The 19999-nt window shown below is 33.5% G+C and overlaps 1 protein-coding gene across 2 annotated transcripts in view; it reads left to right on the top strand.

Annotated features, from left to right (window-relative positions):
- The window catches only part of LOC137932471 (WASH complex subunit 1-like), a 76330-nt gene extending 59837 nt beyond the window's left edge, over positions 1-16493 (top strand). For both annotated transcript variants that reach the window (XM_068776093.1, XM_068776092.1), the window contains exon 6: positions 13021-16493. In XM_068776093.1, coding sequence (XP_068632194.1) covers positions 13021-13209 — 189 coding nt within the window. In that variant the 3' untranslated portion in view covers positions 13210-16493. The remainder of the gene's footprint in view (positions 1-13020) is intronic.
- Positions 16494-19999: the final 3506 nt, after the last annotated feature.

Raw genomic sequence — 19999 nt, 5'->3', positions numbered from 1 at the left:
GTGTTTCAATTGATCCATATAATAATCTTGATGGTTCTGTATACAGAGCGATTGGTTTTAGGTGTGAAAGCTTTTAAGGGTCGAATTTATATACCATAAGCTGAAAATAAATGCAGTATTGTAATCATTTAACGATTTCAAAAATAATAAATAAAGTAAGGACTAACTTAGGCTAGTTTTTGTATTACAAAAATTCTTATAGCATAGAGACACTCGTAAAAATTAGTGCGTGCCACGCGATGCTTGCGGGCGACAAGAAGATATCTTCATCATTTCAACCGTAGAACATCGTGCTGAACATAAGTTTCTCCTAAGGATTTCATATAAAATCTTATTAAAGTCTTAATAGTTAACCAGCTAGCTTTAGCCAAGGTCCTCTGCCCACTTGGGTGAACGCTATGCTTACAGATCCGTGGTCTCCACTTCAGAAAAATATAAAAGTTACGAAATACAAAATAACTTTGAACTATTAAAGTGTAAATATGTGAATAGAATGTTCACACAATATCTATGATTCCGTCTAGATAGTATTGTTTGGGAAGGCATGCGTGTCGGATAGTACACGCGTCGGAAAACAATAAGCTCGTTATTTTGCTACGTATCGGACATTGATATAGAACGCCGTAACTAGTACATTTGAAGTACTCGGAACTATATATTTACGTGTTATATGACATTTCGTTTTGTGTCTTATTTGATAAGATGTCTGTTGCTTCAAAACGCAGTACAAGTGATAAAATTTATTTGCGCAGTTTCAATATGAATTATTTGCAAATGTTGCTTTCAAATGTCGAACAATTGTTCCATTGTAAAATTTCATCATCGCCATATCAGCTGATAGATGCCCTCTGCAAGATCTTCGCCGAGGAATCGCCTCGATGACCCACCTTGCGATGCCCGAATCTATCGATTTATTTAACCGTGTCGTGGTTGCACCTAATAAATTTTAACCCTAATTACCCATAAGAAAATTTGAATAATAAAAGGCTGTCGAATCTCTGCTAGAAGATCCGTATCAAATGGCAGCAATCTCTCTTCCTACTATCTGCGCTCTGTGAACGCAAAAAAAAACACATTGTAAACTAAATACTCTAGCGATATAAATTAGTCATAATTAAAAAAATGGTGGGCCTACTCATGCCGCTATATATATGCGAAAGGTTTTCAACAGCGACCACAAGTGGTTAGCTACTTGTGGTCGCTACTTTTAAACCTTTTGGTTCCCAAAAGATTTTAATAACTATATCTACTTTTTAAGCGCCCTATTTTAAATTGAAAACATGAAATAGCCTAGTCATCATATTAGTCCAATATGGCCGCTGTAGGCGAATAGATAACGGCGATTGAATTATTTACAATAAAGTAGTTGTTTTACATTGATATATAAAACAGTTTCTTATCCATGTCTCTAAGTGATATAATTTTTCAGAAACGAATCGACATAGAATAGTAATTATTTGTTTATAAACGGAATTCTCACAATTCCATCAAAGATAATCTTCGAACTGTTCTATAAAATGTATAATAATTTTATATTACATCACATTACCGTGAAGAGTGTCGTAAACACTGGTACAGTGGCTTTTAATAATAGTTATAATAAAATTCTTTAAATGGTAAACGATATAGCGTTAGCGATCGGGGCCCGGCGATTCGCGGAACACGCCTACCCGCTTTGACGCTCAATTAGCGCTTTATAGCCCGGTCGCTCTAATAAGCCCGCGAATTAGCCGCCGGCCGCCTCTCGTTTTAATATTTCAACGTTAACGAACATTGCCTTCTTAGAAATCACCTCCGTATTGCGTTCACGAATATTTTCCAACTTCTCGCTAACCTGCTCCGAGCGTCGCGTCGCTTGTGCTATAACGCGTGCTATTTTCACTCACGAGACTGCTAATCGTTTGTTTAGATATTTTGTTTGTTTTTTTTTTTAAGACGTAAATATTTTTATTCTTAATTTCACTTTTTGGGAGGTAAATAGAGATTTACAAAACTATAAAAAGAAGAGTGTGGTCTTTGAGCCTCGAAGGAACACATAACACTTATAATAGAACATCTTTCCGTCAAGCATTATTTCTAAAACTATTATTCTTTACAAGCATAAGTTAAAAACAAAATAATAAACATGCTGTATATGAACTTACTTAGTGATCCTGCTAAACGATCCAAGAGTCGTCATCCGAAGGTAAAATTTAGAATTTAAGTGTAATTAATAGTTTAAGCTTAATTCTACATGCTATTTAATAACCTTATTAAGTAAGAAAATCAAATGATCGGTGGTAATCTATGTAGATGTACGTAAAATCTTGATTTACTTACGTTATGTATAGTATACCTCTTGTTAAACAACTTTCTAAATAGTTTTAAGTTTAATGTTATAATGTCAAAATATTTATACATATATATAAACAAGGCTTTTCTGTGGAAACATGCTCCAAAAAAATAATATAAAATTGCCACAAAAATTAAGTTTTCCAAAAAAATCTTTACAAAGGGTATTAATATGGCAAAATTACTTACACCAACTTTATTTCCCAAAAGACAATATTTTTAAACGAATATGGGATGTGACCGAATACTTTGTTACCTTTGCTTTCTATATTTTTTTAGGCCCTTTTTTATGACAGATGGAAGTAGGGGTTGTCAAGAAGAGTAATAAAAAGATAAAGACGCATTTTGTTTATAAGACTTTAATTAATAAATTAGTGATTAATGGCCTTTAGTTATAATCTCGCCTTCCCGCTAATTTTGGGGACACGTCCGTGATATATAAATCACGGATTTGCTTGTTATTTTTGCACTTTTGTCAGTGTGGTGCACAGGCAGCTCTCGCTATGCGTCGCCATGTAGCTCGGTGTTAGGCGGAGTGAGAGCATTTATTTATCGACATATTAGTGACAGTTTTGTTGACGTATGTCTATCTTGTACCTCGCCTTGCACCACCAAACGATCCATTGCATCCTCATTACGGGTAACATGTTCAAAGAACTTGACGTTTCGTATTTGAACACTTTACGATAACTTCTCTTTTATGCTGAGCCTTGGACCTTTTCATGACTCTCTTAGGATACTGGTGCAGTGTTTTCCCGTTGCCCTCTACACTTCATAAATATATAAATATAAAGTACTAACTTAATTTGGCAATAAATAATTATAAATTATAAAAAACAGAAATATTGACACTAGTCACTATGATAAAGAAGATTGCGGTCAAACATTGACCCATTTTAAATAAGCATGCGGCTGAAATCTCGTTGCGTGTTTCGCGCGCGTCCGTCCCTCTGGCCGCTGTACAAAAAGCGACGTCTATTTCTGTATCGCGGCGCCTCCGTATGGATAATTACCTTACCCGCCGGACGCTTCAAGGAAGCGGCCGTAATTGTATGCTAGCGTATTACCAAGAAAGCCAATTATTCAGTCAATGATAACGTATCGATAATGGTATCAGATCCCATTGTGTTGCGTGCGCGCTTGTCGCATACAACGTCCGAGGTCGCGATAATAATTTACGTCATCGATTTTTTTATTCGCGTTACGGTAAGCGTCATTGGTGTCATTTTTTGTTATCTATTATAAACAAGTGATTGGGTTTAGGCGTAACAGCTTTAAAGTTAAGTTAAATATATAACTCCTTTGCTGCCAATTAATGTATGGTATATACACTCTATCTAAAAATTAGTTTTCAAAATAAATGTATAATATATTGTATATATAGAAAGCGTTAGTAAAAGCGGTTTCAACATTCGGAATCACAATATCTCTGAAACCATGAGGCTTATAGACTTGAAATTTAGTAGGAATATACCTTTCGCTGAGAAGAAGTATTACCAAATTTCATCCGAAAGGAACTTGAACTGGCGTTGTTACTCAACATAACGACACAAATCTCTACATAGTAAAATATATGTTGCATATTATACTTTGAATTGACTTAAGTAATAATTCATGTACCCTTTTAATTTTGTAAAAATAAATAAAAAGAAGTACTCAAATAATGTCACCTGCCGCACCTTATTTAACTAAACACTGTTTATAGCTTGGCGCCGGGAATGGGCGCAGTCGCCGTCTTATACCACCCGATAATTCTGTAATGCAAATTTAAATGGAGTTCAAATTGCTTATGATAATTTTATCGAGCAATAACGTGACTAAAAATGTGTGTTGTTTATAATTTTAAATGCAGCGTATTTACAAAATATAATTAACATTAATTTAAAAAATTCAAATATAATTAATGTTTTTATTAAAAATTAAAAGTTTAATCGGATTCGAAAATAATTATATATCCTTAATTTAAGTCTTTAGTCTCTTTCTACCATTTTCACAATTTGTATTTACATTAAAGTTATACTACATTACTTCAAGCAGTGTAGAATTAAGACAGGTTCAGCAAGTAACACTGGTAAAACCGAACAAACTTCTATGCAAATTTATAATCACCCAAGCTACCAGTCACCTGTCACTATAGAAATATATGCAATTAGCAAATATAAAGGAAATGCTATTGAGGTAGATTTTAGAAGAAATTTTGGGACTACCGGAAAGAATTACCTGAATGATGTATCCAACTAATCCAAAGCTCCCGAGGTAGCCCTCCAGCTTTGTTACTGTAACAATATAAAAAAATCGATTTTCTTTATAAAATGCCAGAAACCGTATATTTGTTTATTCTCCTACTATCATAACAGGCCGACGTTAGCATGTGAAAACAATTCGCAATTACCGGTTTTTAATTGCACCTTGTCAATCCCTCGAGACCATCACCTTGGCGATTCGTTGTAAAATTCGCTTGAGTTTTTTTTTTTTTCACCGGCTTTGTAGTCGGACACCTGAATCGATTTAATTTATAACTGACAATTTTGCATTTGTATTGCAAATTATTTTATTTGACACTTTATAACACTGTAATAATTTGTTACTACACATAAAAAAAATAATTTAATAAAAATTAAGAAAGAAATAGATGTCTTGAATTTACAATCATGAAAACACAAATTCACAATTAATCAAGAAATATAATACATATATAAACAAATTCGGGAAGGTTGTCGGAAAGCGCTGGATATGAGCTGCTTTAAACCAGTCTTATTGGAAATCTAAAAGTGCGGAAATGGAAGGGGCAGTGTGCTCACCCATATAGCGCAGCGAATACATGGTTGTTGAGAGAGAGAGGTTTGGATTTGAGACCAGGGATCAGCACACGCAGCATAGGAAATCCACCCATAAGATGACCTAATTAAACACGTCGGAAACCGCTTGACGTAGGCCGCTTCATACCGGTCTTATTGGAAGCTTAAACAGGAGGCCAATGTCCTGCTGTGTACATCCTAAGACTGAAATGATGATAATATTATTAATGAATTAAATTTAATGATAAGTTTATTCATGTTCAGCCTAAATGTATATAGCATTATACAATATATATAGCAATTGTGATAGTTAAGGTATGAGAAGAAGAAAGAAATTCGAATTAAAGAAAAAATAAATATGGAAGGGAAAGAAAGACGAAATGCAGAAAGAAAAAAAGACCATAGGAGGAACGATAGAAAAATGCGAAAATAAAAATATTCCGTTAAAATTATTAAATAAAAACAAAGGCCCTATCCCACAATAGATAAGGGTACAAGGGGTCATCACAGCTTGTTTCAAGATTTTGAATAGTCTTACGTACGTTTGTTTAACCATTTCGGTACGAGCGTCGACTATAGTCGACGGCCAAAAAAAAGCGCACAGCCGGCTCTTACCTGCCGCCACACTGAGCCAGTCTTGCTCTTTAACACATTTGCGATGAGAGTGTTTTACATTACAAACTGATACAGACACGCATTACGTTCACCTAATGTTATTATAATAAACTGGAATTGCAGAGGTAGGTTAAAATTTCTTGGTTGACGACTAAAGTCGACGCATAGCTATGTGTATAGTTTTGTGGCCGACGAGCGCCGTACCGAAGAGGTCAATAATCACACATAAATAATCGTTTCGTGAGTTTAGATTTCTAAGTGTAATACAGATAGATAATAGCATTATAATTTGTAGGCGGAACTTTTAGTTCGGTTGATCTATGATCACCACTGACGTTAAGCAATTAATCATATTTTCCCCAAATTATTATATAATAGTAACAAACAGTTACTTACATATACTGTTATGTAGTTAAGTAAAATTCTAGGGATAATGACGTATTATCACTTACCTCAAGATGAGTAGGTATTGTTTTGTGCAGTACATTTATATTACAAAGACCTGTGTACTTGCTACACTGTGTACACTATTGTGAGTGAACTGTATCATTTTCAATTCGTAATCATCAATCATTTCCGTAAGACGTCGATTTCTGGAAATAGATCGCCCTCCAAAAAGATCAGCTTGAAGCGGTCTGTCAGTTCCACCCGCTATGCGGCTTGCCCTCTGCTATTTCAACTTGTCGATTCCCTAGGCTATGTCATATTTTCTTTCGTCTACGGTTTGTTCCTGATTAGCATATGTAGAGAAATCCCGATCATTGCTCTCTACATATCTCCTTGCATAATTGCTAGCTTGCCAATGAGGACATTGAGAAATGTTTCAGTTCTATAAGTTAGGTAACACGTTGGTCGTAGATTTTCGTTTTAAGGAGCTGGGCGATATCGATATTTTTCGTAGTTAAACAATTAATTAAAATTGTGACACTATTTATCTAAACATGTTTGTTATGTATCTTTTATATAACATTTTTACAAGGAATTCTTAAGTAAAGATAATATTATAATTGAATTTCTTAGAATAATTCATAAAACAATAACAAACGTCAACTCCGAGTTATTGTAAATATGTTAGATAAGCATTATCTTCTATTAAAATATGTATACATTTTTAAAATGTTTTATTTTGGTATATATACAACAGTTAGGAATTATTATACAGGAAGATTGGTTTTTACTGTAAAAGCTTATACGTCTATTTCCAATTACACTGTATAAAGTGATCAGTGTGAAATCTTTTACATTAACTTATTAGTTCTGTCGGAATGCATACAGGTCAATAACTTGAAGCAGTACAAAGTCTGCAAGAAGAGATAATAAGTAATAATTAATTCTTATACGTAGTAATCCGAAATTTGAAAATACGTTTTCTCACTACAGTTTATTATCTCTGAAACCATTGATTTTTGGATAGGGTCTATAATACATCAATTGACGGATAACGAGCTGTTCATTTACATCTATAATATATAACCCTATATTTATATTGTACTTCTTGTAATTTATACGTGTATACTAAATATTAAATCTAATGCTGCATAAAATGGGATGGTTTTTACTTGCACAGTTTGCTTTTTAGGCTGAGTGTTACTGATTTTAATTATTTATCAAAAATAATTCAGCTATGAAAGTTCATTGCCTCTTATTAAACTGTCAATAACATACAAATATCGATGTAAACGAACAAATCGATGTATCGGTTAAATGGAATCGATAATTTCCGTTGAAGCGGTCAATTCTCATGAGCCGGCTTTTGTCGCGCATTTCCCGGGAATATGTGATGTGCACGCTCCTTTCGGAGACGCGTTTATATGTTTCTTTGTTTTTATGGATTGTTCGCTGAACGGCCGCGTGTGCGGATCACAATACGCTCGCGTTATTTACATCTGTTGCGCGCAAATGGGGGTAGATCGGAAAATATCCGGTTGTTGATTCCTGTCGATAATAACAATTACCCGAGTACACGCAAACATTGTGCGCACTTACTAACTAATATTTAAAATATTATGAAGATAAACGAGTTATTCCGAGTTAGTATTTAAATAATAAAAACAGCACTTTATGACATGAAAATTTAACAGTGCTATACCACAATCTATAAAGGAAAGTTAATTAATAGTAAAATCAAGAACGGTTCGACAAGCGAAAATTTTTAAGATTTTGATTAATGAAATCATCATTAATCTTTTCGTAAGGAGGTTCAGGCGTACGCAATGATGGCAGACAAAACATTATGCCGTCCCATATGGTGATTATATCATAATTATATCTTTATACTAAGCAAAGAGTTAAATACGGGTAATCCCCCAAAAAAACAAGCGTTGATCAAGATTTCGTAATAACTGGATTCGATTTCACTTTTTAAAATTAAGATTATCTCAATAAGAATATAATTTATTAACTAATTGGTGTTCAGTTTGAAACATCGCGATTATATTTATAATTTCTTTATTACTGTGAAGTATAGTTTCTCCATATCTTATTAAATGACTTACTGGGAAATTAATTTTATTTAAGAAAATGGAACAATTTTGTACTTCTCCTTATTTATATACTTTTTACACATTTTATGTATAGCGGCGAACTAATTGCCGAAGGCATATTCTCTAGTTAACCGTATTTTTTTTCCACAATCATCTTTCGTATTTGCAATGTGTTTCATTCTTTTCTCTAATTACCTTCATAATATCTTTCATTCCTTTCCATACTTTCATTCCACACATCGCCTCACTTCCTTCAGCCTTCTCTACAATACAATCTACAATTTTCCTTTTTTCATTTTTATCATTTGTTTGACTATTGATTTATTCTTAATTTCTTATTTATTTTCTTACTATCCGTACATTTTATTCTTTTTAATAATTTATTTATTGCTTATTGTTGTTATTTCTATTACCTTTTTGCAGAACTTTAAAAAGTTCTAGCCACACTCTTCTTTACTTGCCAGTTAGGCGATATTTGACCCCAATTATCTCTGCTAACCGAGCCATATACGGGACAGCCGTTGATCAGGTGTACCGCGGTTTGATCCACACGCGGATCACAGATACACGCGAGACTCTCCTTTGTTTTTTTTTTTAATTTGAACCTGCGTATAGGAGAATCCCGGGCACCCCGTGATCATTTGGACTAGCACCGTGTCCAGCTCAACATGACACACGCGATAGGCAGAGACGGCGTCTAGGAAAAATTTGCTCAATACCGAAGTCGTCGCGCCTTCCACATACCCATATCGGGAATTAAAAATAGCGATGAACAACAAAAACGTGGCGGCAAGTGGGTAGATTTGAATTCACAATAAAAACGGAATGTGCTTTTTACGGGCAACCGTGTAGGCACATAAAAATTGGTTTCAAGTTTTTTTATGACAGTAATATTATAAACCGTGTTTGGAGCTTCACGTTAAAGTTATTGTTCTGCCGCGAACGAATAGAAATTGTAAAATTACGTAATGAAATTATCATAATTCCGAGGTATAACATCAAACAGGGTGTTTAGTTATAGCTGAAAAAGCTTTAAAGAGATGAATGTATAGCATATTTGCAGTCATTTAATATATGGTACAGCATATCCATATATCAATGGTTTCAAAAGTAATATATGACGTAATGATAATGTAGTTAGAAAAAACGTTTTCACACTACAGATTACTGCATATTAATTATTAATTAATATCTTTTCTTGCAGACTCTGTACTGCTAATAGTTATTGGCCAGTCGTATTCAAAATAAAACACTCAGACATCATATTATATACAATTTTATTAGAAATAGCTGTAAGAATTTTAAAGCTTTTTGATGACAAAAGAGGTATACATTCATTTTTTTACAGCTTTTACATCAATAATCAATAAGTTTGTATTCTATAGAAGGCTTACCGTGTATAATGTAGGAAGGGATATTTGGAATCGGTGACTAAGTTTTCTCAATTAGGAAAACTAATATATGTCTCGGACGAAATTCGGCGCATGCTCACTGCGGGCGGTCAAGTGGTCTGTCGGCATGATCGTGGCCATCTAAAGTATGTACATTTTGCACTACGTAGAATGCTTTCTGCTCTCGCAATTTTTTCCCCCACAGCCACTTCTCGGTAAGTGCTCGTTGAGATGCAGACCGATGACTCTAAAAAGGAAGAGCAGGTTCGCTCCTAAATGTTTATTACTTAAATTATTCAATTGGGGGTTATCCTGTTATGGAGATTCTGTTAGCGAGTTGGCGTACGAGTTAAATGCCATTCGATTCTGTTCCTTATACCGCACCGCCGAGTGTTGATTATCCTTTGTTTATGACACGAAACAAAATGGTACACAATTTCTCTTCTGTCAAGTCTCGATTTATATCAATAAATACTTCCTCGGTTTAATGTCGATAAAAATATCATACAGCGGGATAGAATATATAAATAAATGTAAATGTTTCTCTGCAGAATAAACATTATTATGTGACTTTAAAATACTGTTTACGAATAATTTGTATTCTCATTATGTTAAAATTAAAAGAGGTACTATAATTATCATGTGATAATGGTTAAAAATTTAGTAAACGCTTTGTAAATATACAGAATGATTGGTTTTTGGTATTGGTAAAAGCTAGAAAGATGTGAATGTATAGCTCATTTTTCAACAAAAATACTTAAAGCTTTCTTTTGCTAATCACCCTGTTTAAAATGAATATTTTTTAAAAAATGTCACATCAATTTATTTTTTCCCTATCTACAGGTAGTAAATAAATAATAATAAATTATTTTCAACATTTCTTCCGAACCCACGGAATCCGCAATAGCCATATGGGCAGAGCTGAAAGTACGGTAAAAAAAAAACACTGTGTAATAGAATTTTGATTTTTATTTATTATTTCTGAATTCATTAATATTTTGATAAAGTGTAACATATTTTAATTGACAATAAATAGGCTATATATTCACCATTTTAAACCTTTACACCTACAACCAATAATCCTGTATGGATCAATACGATATTTAATAAATTATTCGTTCAAAACATGTTGACAAAACATTTAGATATCATATTAAACCGTTTTCCTACAAAATGTGGAACAAGATCTCAAAGTTAGCAATAAACATTGTAAAAGCATGTTCACACGCGCAAAAGTATAATAATTTAATAAGTAGTAAAAAAGAAGAAATAAGTTTCCTTTTTTTATCAGATGTTATTTAGTCTGTACCTTGTTACACTAACTACGTTCCATAGCTCGGATACCTCGCCTTGTTCATTTGCATTAATTATTTCACTGGAGTAAGAGGTAGGCAAACTCTTGAATCGCTAAGGAAGACGCTCAAAAGAGTTACTGGGCACAAGTGACCTCGAGACGGGACTTCGTCTTGAACAGGAAAAATGAGAAGGAGTCTTTTTTTATTTTTCTCGATGTACGAAACAGCTTAAAAGAAGTTACAAACATTTAAAAACGTAAGTCATTATTTAAACGATGGAATTATCCGCCAAGTCATACAAAATCATCATATATTGCGTTCTTTGGTATTGTCGTCCGGTTTAATTATGTACGAAGCCTGCATTACAAAATAACAAAGAATATTCAGACACATAAAAACTCCTTGTTGAGTTATATAGTTGAGTGTACACATAAATAATAATTAAGAATAATGGAGTATATCTTTAGTTTGAGTTTATTAACTACATGTATCTGCATTAATGATTTATATATGTAGCAAACGTTTCAAGTAGTCTTTCAAGATCATAATCATTACTGGGACTTTTTTCAGGACTGTAATCTACTTTTAAATTTAGTTTATATACATTTTTATTGCATCGTTGTTTTTTTTTTTTAATTTGATCTGTATTCTGTGAATGTGGAACTTAGCCTGTAAGAAATTGTTGCGCTTGTGTAAATGTGCATGTACAATGTACATGAGTTATAGAGCAAATGAATATAGATGTTAACGTATAACATACAAAAGTTGTAGGTTATTTAAATAAATAAATAAAATATCATGCCAGCCGATAAGCGCTGACTGCAAGGGATAGGTTTCCCCCCATTGCCACGATGACTAATCTTGCCCTGCCCGCATTCAGCGTCTTCGCCACTAAGTGGTCGGTTCCTCTAGTCGTAATGTTATTAGAGTGTCTTAGATTAACAACAAGGTGAATGGTATATTTTGAGAGCTGGTAGGCGAGTAGGTCCCCCACTATATTGACCGACAACATAGTAAAAGTCGCGGGAAGTCGCTAGATGCGTGCAGCGCATGATCAGTCATTATGGCGATCTTTGAGAAAAGCTTATGCCTTGCAGCGCCTGTCTGTTGGTTGACAAGAAGAAGAATTAGAATTTCAAATAGAGTTTAAAATAAAACGACACGGCCAGTCTTGCAATTAATGCGCAAACTCCCGTGTGTTCCGGCTCTAACAATTTAGTTATCCTACTCTAATTATTTTGTTAGAACGCGCGCTCCTTATCCTGTTTATTGCAGCGTGCCATTGAACTTCGTTATATATAATAGATAACGATGACACGCCACGCTCGTTTCCGAGTACGTTAATTGATAATTTCTATTTCCATTCGTGAGTCCGTGCGTCCGCGCTTACTGAGAAATCGGCGATAGTGCGTTTTACCAGATTTTTTTCTCCCCGATATTACTTGTAAACGAGATATAACGTAAACAAACCCACTCCCTAGATAATTAGTGATTTAATTCAACGCTTAGGGTTATCCTCGTGCTATACAAACATATTCAAGTTTATTTTTATTTATCTTATATGAATTCTGAGAATTCATTTTTAATAGGTACCCTGACGGGCATCGTACTGTCAAAACATATCGGCCCGTCGAACTTCAATAGGAAAAGTAAATAACAAAAACCTATTTCAAAGTCACCATATTAGTAGTAAATCATTTCATACACTATTTTTTAATAATATAATCATTCTTTAATTATAATGCTTTGTTTAATATATTTTTAGTGTGATTATATCCTAACGTCTTGTAGTTTTTACATTTTTTTTTAATAAACTCGGCGTCTCTGATTTTTGTTTTTAGCAAACAACAACAATAACTATTGTTCATTACAACATTTTGGAGTGAATTTTTTTTTATTATGTGTATTACACTTAATGAGATTTGATGGATGACAGAAAAGTTAGACATTTCCAGTCTGTCATTCACTATATGCAGGTTTCCTTCAAGATTAATGAGAAAAATTGTACGATATACCGAAATTGTGTTAAGTCGAACTGATGACGTTACTATTTATATTTATTTTGAATTTGTTAAGTTTCTACAATATTCTTTGTCTTCTTCTCCAGGGCACTAAAGAACCAGTCAGCGGTGATCTTATGGCGGACCTACATGCCAAGCTGTTGATGCGACGTCGTGGAATATCTGGCGCGGAACGAACCGGCGGCACTTTGCTGCACACCCTGGCCAGCATCATGCCGGAACCTGGTGACCAATCTTCTCCCCAACGGTCCTCAAGCGACGACGACTGGGAATAACTGAAATACATCTTGATGAGACTACGAGAGTTCTTCCCGTAAATTCACATCGATCACTAACCATAATACCGTAAAACTAAAATTAAAAAAGTATTTATAAATTTATTTAAGGTTTTCCTGTTTAATGTCTGGTTCAATTAATACTTTGTCTAAATGCAAAGCGTATGCGTCGGTAATTATGTAATGGATATTTGTGTGACCGGTTTGAATGCGGTTTTGGTCATTTAAATGGCTGCACCTTCTTGGAAACAAATCGTATTATCGGTTAAATATATCGACGGCACCCGTCCTTTCCGATAAATTATCTATTCCAAAATAACATTGTAATTAAAAATTTAATTAGATTGATAATAATAAAATATATCACTGCTAAAATTTAAAAAAAAAAGTTCATTATACTGTATACGATGAACTTAACATGTTATTTATAAGTAAAGATATTTGTAAATGCCGTCGCCAATTTTAGAATCCAACTCGCATAACTTCATACAATAGCTATTATTAGCGCTATAGCGTCGATAGCATGTGCTCGAGTCCCCGTACAAATTTCTATTTAGGAACGTAGATCGGAAAGGGCCCTCTCGTTCCGGGAGGTTATTACGATAATCACATTTCTCACTAGCATCCGTCTCGCTTTCGTTTCTCGGAAGGAGCGCAGGCGCGGGCCTTCAGCGCGAACTATCAACTGGTTCGGGCGATTAGCATTTCCAGAATTGTGAACAGAAAAAAAAAACACGCATCTTGCTTGAGCGACGCTCATTCGGGACCGCAAATTTAAGTTTTTGACACTTAAACGTCATGTTTTTGGAATTTCCCCGCCATTTAAGTGACATCTGTCACCTACACTTAAAAATAAACCTCATGTAAAGAAAATGAAATTACACATTTTAATGAATATTTAAAACTATTGTTGTTGTGTTTCATCAATATATAGCGATTTATCGAAGTGAAACTTCTGTAGATAAGGTAATAATTAGTTTGAATGAAATAAGGGTAATTTGGAGACACAAGAGACTGTATGTTCGTGTATTGCAATGTGTGATACATATGTCGGGGAAAACTAAAGAGGTTTCACTTCCATTGTGTGATAGGCTTAGAATAGGTCGCAAATTATTCATTTTGTGAATTTTTTATATACGCGAAATAGTTTATTGACGATACGTGAACTGTTATCGGAGTAGATCTGGATAGAGTAAGATGTATCGGTAGGAACATGTGATGTGCGTGCCTATTTTGGGAGGTGCTAAAAATAATGTTAGACGTACTCGAAATATTTATCTTTTCATATTTTGCTGCTGCTTAAGAATCTATTAATAAAGAGTTTATGCTTCAATTATACTTAATGAGGAGGCTTAATTGTTGGGACAATTTATGGCGTTTGTGATAATTCATATATCTACATTTACATTTGTTAACTTTAATCATTTAGCACGTGTTACAAGGTAATTTAATTTTGCTGTTTAAATATTCAAGTTTTTTAAATGGCGTAAATAACGTACTCTCTAGGTAGATAGGTATAATAAAGTCATACATCGAGCATTGGTTGTTATAAAGAAATACTTATGAATTTATTATGTACTCTTTAAACACGGTTAATCAGTAATAAACGTTAGACGTGTATAGCTATGAATTGGTAAATTAGATTATTACACGTTAATCACAAATTATTAATTAATGTAGCTAGAAAAATTAACTTGTGGATGGAAAGAATCTAGCGCGCTTTATTTATAAACGATATTACGAAATACATGTCCAAATTGTAAATAATTATTTTTCAATTAAAAAGTTCCATGTTCTTTTAAATATTTTGTCGAAAATGAACCTGTTCGACAAATTTTATAATATTCATTAAATTATTATAATTAAGAAATAAAATATAGCTTTATTTTCGCGCGTGCCGATTTGTGTACGTGATGTAGTTTTTAAAATGGGAGCATTTTGGTAGATTTTTTTGGCGGCATCTTTTCGTTACGTCTCAACGACATTTGTATGCAAAGCGGCGGACGAGTGACAAACAGTTAAGTTCCGACGAACTAGCTGTATGCACCGAGCTCTGTCGTACTATACGTGGATTAAATTCAGCTTACTAATCGTCCGGAATAACCCGACGATGCGATTGAGGTTAGAATACTAAAACTTTGTCCCTTCGTACATTGAATACGTGGATATGATCCGTTAAATGCTGTGACTACGTCGCTTTTTACTACTGATGTGTAAGTTTCACCTCTTCCGTGTTCTGATCGCGACGTAAAGCCGAGACGTATATACACGCTCGCAAAGCGTCGCTTTAGTTTGTAGAAGCCGGTTCTTGCCCGTTTAGCATGAATCAAACCTCAATAGATCTAGATTGGTGTACAAATGGACATCTTCTGTAGCTCACTTACTTGCCGCGTTGAATGTCAAGGAGTCTGTTGCGAGTCGTGGGTACCACTACAGCGAAAGGATTGATTAATGACCGCCTGACATAATCTCGCCGTACGCACCGCTTATACATAATACATGGACTACGCCGGAATTAGCCTCCGCCGTGAGAAAGGTGCTTTTTCTAAATAACGTATTGTACATGCTCCACAGATTATAAACGCATTTTATTCGTATATATTAGTACTGAATGCCATTGTTAGCAGCTTTTGTAAACATTCAATCACTTCTAGCACCAATTGTAGCGTAAGTATTGAATTCTGGGTAGCTTTTAGGTGATTTTATAATAATTAAAGAATTGGCTTATACAATTACTGTTAAGTAATAGATTTGTTTATGAAATAATGTATATATATATATTAGAGTTATCGATGTTTTATTGTATAAACTTAGTATACATTATGTATTTAGTAGATAACACTTGCCTTTTTAGATTTGTTTTAAGTTTTGACTGATTGATTTAAATGATCTACGTAATAGTGTCGTTTTTATACACGTGCATTTCGTTTTTTTTTATTAACATCAATGCAAATGTTTTATATACGTACAAGTGTGTACAATTGGCAAAAATGGTGACTTGAAGATGGATTACTGAACTTTATTTATCGATGACAAAATGATTTGTGTACTGTTGTTTGAACGAGTTCCCAGAACGTGTCTAATACAAATGAGTTACACGAACACATAATAGTAAAATGTATCACTAATCCATCTTATCGTTTTCGAAGCTTGTAAATAGAGTAAAGAGATGCAGTTTTAAATGTTTAATCACGATAGTTGCCCCTGTATACATACGTTTGTTGTACGAATTGAATTTTAAATGTTACGATTTATTATAGTATGTCATTAATAAATGAATTTTAGATTGAATTTCGCATTTATTTTATTTATAATACCAATTTAATGTGATGTCATATTTTATAACTTATGCTTTTATCGACGAACACAAATTCAAAAACAAAAAAATTATAAAAATTGTTCTAGTGTCGTTCTTGAGTTATACGTGGTTTAACTAACTCGACTTTGTTTTAAAAATTCTTAGCAACCGAACCTCAGTGAAGTTCCTCTCGTCTATATACTTAAATCTATATAAAGAAGCTAATTATATATAAACATATTTTTTTCATTTTAATTACACATCCATTATTTTTTAAGTTAAAGTATTTTTTATGTATTCGATTGACTCCGATTTATTTAGCAAACTGTTACTGGCGATAGAGACGTCGCAATATTTTTTTAGTAATAACAAATGTATTTACATTTAACAAAGTAATCAATAGTTTATAAATCAATATGGACCTTCTATGCGAGAACCCTGACAATGTATAAAAGCGCCCGTGAAGAGGTTGCCAAAAACTCCCGGACCTCCTGTTTCAGCGAGCTCAATTTTTTACTAAGGTGCACAAAGCTTAGGCCGGCTAAGAATGTAGACAAACGTAGATATTGTACACGATCCACAGTAAGCGGAAGCTCTGCTTGAATATGCAGTTTCTACAAATATTAAAATCTTTTAATTTTGCTTTTATATCGAGGCCTATATCGATCACTCTATATAGCTTAAATGTGTTAATTCGCTTTTTATCTACTTACCTACATCTACAACAGAATATTTACTAAGCTGCACAAAGTCCAGACCGGCTACGAATGTAGTCAAACGTAGATCCACAGTAAGCGGAAGCTCGGCTTAAATATACAGTTTGTACAAATATTAAAACCTTTTAATAGTGCTTTCATATCGAGGTCCACCACTATATATAGATTAAATGTGTTATTTCGCTTTTTATCTACTTATCTACTTCTTCCATAGAATTTTTATATAATATTATTTTTATCATACTCTCCTATATTATAAAAAAAAAATTCTTTTTAAAGTAGACAATTGATACGAAATCGATCGCATGTTCCCACAGCATGAGAACAATTTGGTAACGTAGGGTCAGCGACTTTTACGCATTCTGATTATTTATAACGGCCGCGGCACCTCGCTAGAAAGCTACGTGTTTCGGGTTTTACACGGCATTGCCCCAGAATAACGCTCATCGAGATTTCTCGGTACACCAGCGTCGAGTATTTCGAAATCGGAAATAAGGATTCTGGGAAATCGCTGGCCTCGAGCGCGTGAGGACGCCGGGTGGGTGTTGGCATCCTCTAACCGCGACAGGCTTCACTCTTATCACACGACAATAGAAACGCACAAGCATTCATAAAAAGAACATTGATAACGATAACATTTATAACTTTTTAAATCTATATTTACTTATATTATTATAAACTATATGATTTAAATAGGTAGATTATAATAATAATCTTTAAAATACATTGGTAGTAACGAAATGGTATAGTGACCTATACATTTATAATAAGTTGTTAAAACTTTATGTTCATGTTAAGGGTAGACTTAATGCTTTCAACGTTATTCCAGCCAATATCTAGTAAATATATCTCCAGGTTCACAATGTGATCTCATCATATACCTGTATACGCAATATTTACGTAAAATTACGTAAATATTGCACTTGCAATGAAAACGTTTATGAATAAATTAGAGTACACACATTTAAAATGTTTAATATCTATTTTCCTGGAAGCGGTCTATGTGTACAATCACGATACCAAACCAAACCGCAGTCTGAAGTCGTATTCAACTTTGTAGCTATACTATATTCGCCGAAAAGATTTAATGTAGCGCTGTTTTATAATTTTAGTTCTAAAATATGTTACATAATATATTTGTTCTAATTATACCTTTTTTAGCTGTGGTAACCCAGCGGTAGACGACTGAGATTTGCGATCGTAGCTCACGGGTTCGATTCCAAGGATACAATCTCATATAATTCACACTTTGTACATTAATTATATAAGATTGGCTATACTCACACACACGTTTACAGAGGATGGGCAGCAGCGGCATTGCGCGCCATAATACAACACCGCGATTGTCAACCCGCCGACCAAGCGTAGCGCTTGTGGTATATCTCCCATGAATAGCTCTGGGGAAGGCCTAAGATTTACAGTTGGCGTCTGTGGTCTGAAACGCCGACGATATATTTCCATTGAAATGCGGCAAGCCAATAACTTCTAGCTGTACAGTGTACACGGAGAGATAGTAGTAATAGTTAACAATAATTATGTTATAAACCGAATTTTGAGAATGATATTTCTTACTTTAATATCATTATTTATTAATTATTTTGGATAGGGTATACATTCACAACTAAGGCTTTTATACCTATAAGCAATTATTTTAAATACGTTGCCTAGGCGGACGTTCTTTAATAATAAAAAAAAATTATAATTTTCCATTGAGTAAAAACTCCTTGGTCAATACATCACACGTTAATAACATCATAGTTAAAATAAAACTTTCAGTTTATAATAACACTATAGTAAACAAAGCCTATCTTCAAGAGTGAATTTAGTCGAAATAACATTCTAGATCTGTGTGCAGTGCTAGACAATATTAAAGAAGATTACGTAAAGATATAGATCTAGGTACACGCAATTAAAACCAATATAGGCAGTAAGTAAAAAAAATTAAAGCGCATTATAACTTCATGTTTTTAATAAAACCTAGTTTAACGAAGCTCGCATGTGGGGCCAATTTAACAGTTCTTTAGTGCGAACCTAATCAAAACCAGATAATTTATAAAAAATGTAATATAAATAAAGCTTCATATAGAAGCTGAAGCGTCGATCGAATATAATTAAAAAATTAATCTTTTTTGGGCTTCAATCCTTGTTGTAATATATCAACCCCATTAATTGTGTTAAAATATAAAATAATTAAATGTTAATGTAACATTTTTGTTTTATTCAGCAGGTAAGTACAAAGTAATGTCTGACATATAACAATTTATCATTTTAAATATATTATTAATGCGTTTTGGCAAACGAAACTAACAAATATATTATCGTTGACTTTGTCTTTATTCTCGTATAATAACTCAATTCAAAACTTGATTTATAATTAACTATTACAAAGGCGAATATGTTAAATATTAACTCACGAGGCAATGGATTTCTTTTCTAAGAAAAGAAACAAATTATGCGCTCTAGGTGAGTGCTACGTACTTGGCCGCATCCAATACGAAGATTAATGATAATGGTGATTCAAGACTGTTACGAAACGTATGATTTAGAGTTCAGAGCACCTTTAAATATAAATACATTCATTATAGTGGAATACGAAGAATTAGATGCTTATAAAAAGTTACCTATCGAGAAAACTGACTAGCTTATTATGGTTTCCTACTAACATTATTCTTGTATAAAAAATATTATTAGCTCACCACAAAAATCGCATACAGAGATATTCTTTTCTTTTTTTTTTGGTTCAATCCCAAGTTTATGCTTTGAAATTATTACCAAT

This window comes from Battus philenor, unplaced genomic scaffold (genome assembly GCF_028537555.1).
Source record: "Battus philenor isolate CCGP_79_NKW_IND1 unplaced genomic scaffold, ilBatPhil1.0.hap1 SCAF_9, whole genome shotgun sequence".
NCBI classification, from domain to species: domain Eukaryota; kingdom Metazoa; phylum Arthropoda; class Insecta; order Lepidoptera; family Papilionidae; genus Battus; species Battus philenor.
The sequence above is the reverse complement of the archived record's forward strand: the minus strand, read 5'-3'. Positions and strand labels throughout refer to the sequence as shown.